At 47.1% G+C, this 2,391-nt stretch overlaps 1 protein-coding gene across 1 annotated transcript; it reads right to left on the minus strand.

Annotated features, from left to right (window-relative positions):
* Positions 1-201: 201 nt before the first annotated feature.
* On the minus strand, positions 202-2,004 carry LOC113212939 (gastrula zinc finger protein XlCGF57.1-like). Its single transcript, XM_052268592.1, has one exon. It carries the CDS (start codon positions 1,865-1,867, stop codon positions 428-430), a length of 1,440 nt encoding a protein of 479 aa, XP_052124552.1. The 5' UTR covers positions 1,868-2,004; the 3' UTR covers positions 202-427.
* Positions 2,005-2,391: the final 387 nt, after the last annotated feature.

Genomic DNA, 2,391 nt, shown 5'->3' on the forward strand with positions numbered 1-2,391 from the left:
TCATAGGCACCAAAAACAAAAAATTGACCCCCCCTACCTCGAGGAGAGAGAGAGTAAGGGAGAGAGAGTAAGAGAGAGAGACCGAGAGAGAGAGAGAGAGAGAGAGAGAGAGAGAGAGAGAGAGAGAGAGAGAGAGAGAGAGAGGCGAATAGCAGAACCAAGTGGAGTTCTAAAATGGATGAAATCAAAATTGCACAATCGAACGGAATTGATTCAATCACGGCACTTTTATTATTCATACAAAACACTGTAAAAGAGCAGACATTCAAAAAAGAAAAAGAACCAACAAAATAGTTATTGATAATTATGCAATAGATGTGAAACAAAGATTTTTTAGGTTATATTTGAGTCCAGAGATTATGTGAGGTCGAGTTTGAGGCAGACTAAATTTATTGCAAATTTCTTAAAGCATATATGTACTACTTTCTTAAAGCGTCTCTCCTGTGTGGGTCCGGCGATGCCGGTCTACGTGGGCCCTTTGCGCAAATTTTTTGTTGCAGATCGCACACTCGTACGGCTTCTCCCCAGTGTGGGTCCGGAGGTGAGTGCGCAGACTTTGAGCATGCGAAAATCTCTTGTTGCAGAGTGTACACTCAAAGGGTTTCTCCCCTGTATGGGACCGGTGATGTTCGGTCATTTGGCTCTTCTGAATAAATTTCTTGTTGCATATTGGACACTCGAAGGGTTTCTCTCCTGTGTGCCTCCGGAGGTGAATGCGTAGATCGTGAGAATGCTTAAATTTCTTGTTGCAGAGTGTACATTCAAACGGTGTCTCACCCGTGTGGGTCCGGAAATGTGTGGTCAAGCTGCTTTTTTTAATAAATCTTTTGTTGCAGATCGTACACTCGTAACGCTTGTCTCCTGTGTGGGTCCGGAGGTGGATACGCAGATTTCGAGTACGCGCAAATCTCTTGTTGCAGAGTGTGCACTCAAAGGGCTTCTCTCCTGTGTGGGTCAGGAGATGTGAGTCCAAGTCGTACTTGCGTGAAAATTTCTTGTTGCATGTTGTACATTCAAAGGGTTTCTCTCTTGTGTGAGTCCGCAGATGCCGCTTCACTTGGCCCTGTTGTGCAAATTTTTGGTTGCAGATTGTACACTCAAAAGGCTTCTCTCCTGTGTGGGTCCTGAGATGCCTGCGCATATCACAAGCCTGCGAAAATTTCTTGTTGCAGACGGCACACTCAAAAGGCTTCTCTCCAGTGTGCGTTCGCAGATGCGATCGCAAATTGCTAACAACCGCAAATTTCTTGTTGCACACAGTACACTCAAAAGTCTTCTCTCCAAGGTGCGTCCAGAGGTGTTGGCGCAGTAAACCAGAATGCATAAATTTCTTGTTGCAGAGTGTACACAAAAAAGGCCTCTCTCCTGTGTGTGTCCTGATGTGATCACGTAGTCTAGACATTTGTGAATATTTCTTGTCGCAGCTTGTACATTCGAAGGGTTTCTCTCCTGTGTGGGTCTGCAGATGCCGCTTCACCTGGGACTGTTGTGCAAATTTTTTATTGCAGATTGTACACTCGTATGGCTTCTCTCCTGTGTGTGTCCGTAGGTGAATGCGCAAATATTGTAAAAGCGAAAAGCTCTTGCTGCAGACTGCACATTCAAAAGGCTTCTCTCCAGTGTGGGTTATTCGGAGATGTGTGCGCAAATTCGAAGACTGTTTAAATTGCTTGTTGCAGACTGAACACTCAAACGGCGTCTCTCCTGTGTGGGTGAGAAGATGTAAGTCCAAGGTGGGCTTTCGAGCAAATTTCTTTTCGCAGATTGCACACTCGAAGGGTTTCTCTCCTGTGTGGGTTTTCATGTGCCTATTGCGACTGGTCTTAGTGGTAAACTCCTTGTTGCACAGGTCACATTGGTAAGCCATAGTGGTATTAAGAACTCGGTGACTGCAGAAAAGCAAACAAATAATAATAAATGGTCAGTGTGAGTTCTGGGACCTGTGCTCCTCTTAAAGTTTAAACTAAATAGGGGCTTGTGAATCTAAAATACCAAGCCCAAACGCACCTGCCCCTATAAAAATGAAACGAGTGCGGTGCGAGTGCAGCGCGAGTGCAACTCGAGTGCAATTCGAGTGCGGCATCGAGTGCGTTGCGAGTGCGGTGCGAGTGCGGCCCGAGGGCAGAACGAGTGCGGTGCGAGTGCATGCCGAGTGCGCCCCGAGTGCGGGGCGAGGGCGTCGCGAGTGCGTCGCGAGTGCGTCGCGAGTGCGTCGCGGGTGCACTGCGAGTGCACTGCAAGTGCGTCGAGGTTTGCAGTTCGGCAGGAAGGAAAAGACTGGGCGGGGTGGCGCGAGGGACGGCACAAACACTCAAGACAATTAATTATTAATGTTTTTCTAGTCCTCACACATGCTATGTCAAAGCCTGAGGCGACAAAATCATGGTTTAG

This window comes from Frankliniella occidentalis, unplaced genomic scaffold (assembly GCF_000697945.3).
Source record: "Frankliniella occidentalis isolate FOCC.00 unplaced genomic scaffold, Focc_3.1 Scaffold72, whole genome shotgun sequence".
Classification (NCBI taxonomy): domain Eukaryota; kingdom Metazoa; phylum Arthropoda; class Insecta; order Thysanoptera; family Thripidae; genus Frankliniella; species Frankliniella occidentalis.

What these genes read in the sequence shown, in the direction of transcription:
- LOC113212939 (XM_052268592.1), bottom strand. Translation starts at nt 1,867, where the DNA reads ATGGCTTACCAATGTGACCTGTGCAACAAGGAGTTTACCACTAAGACC.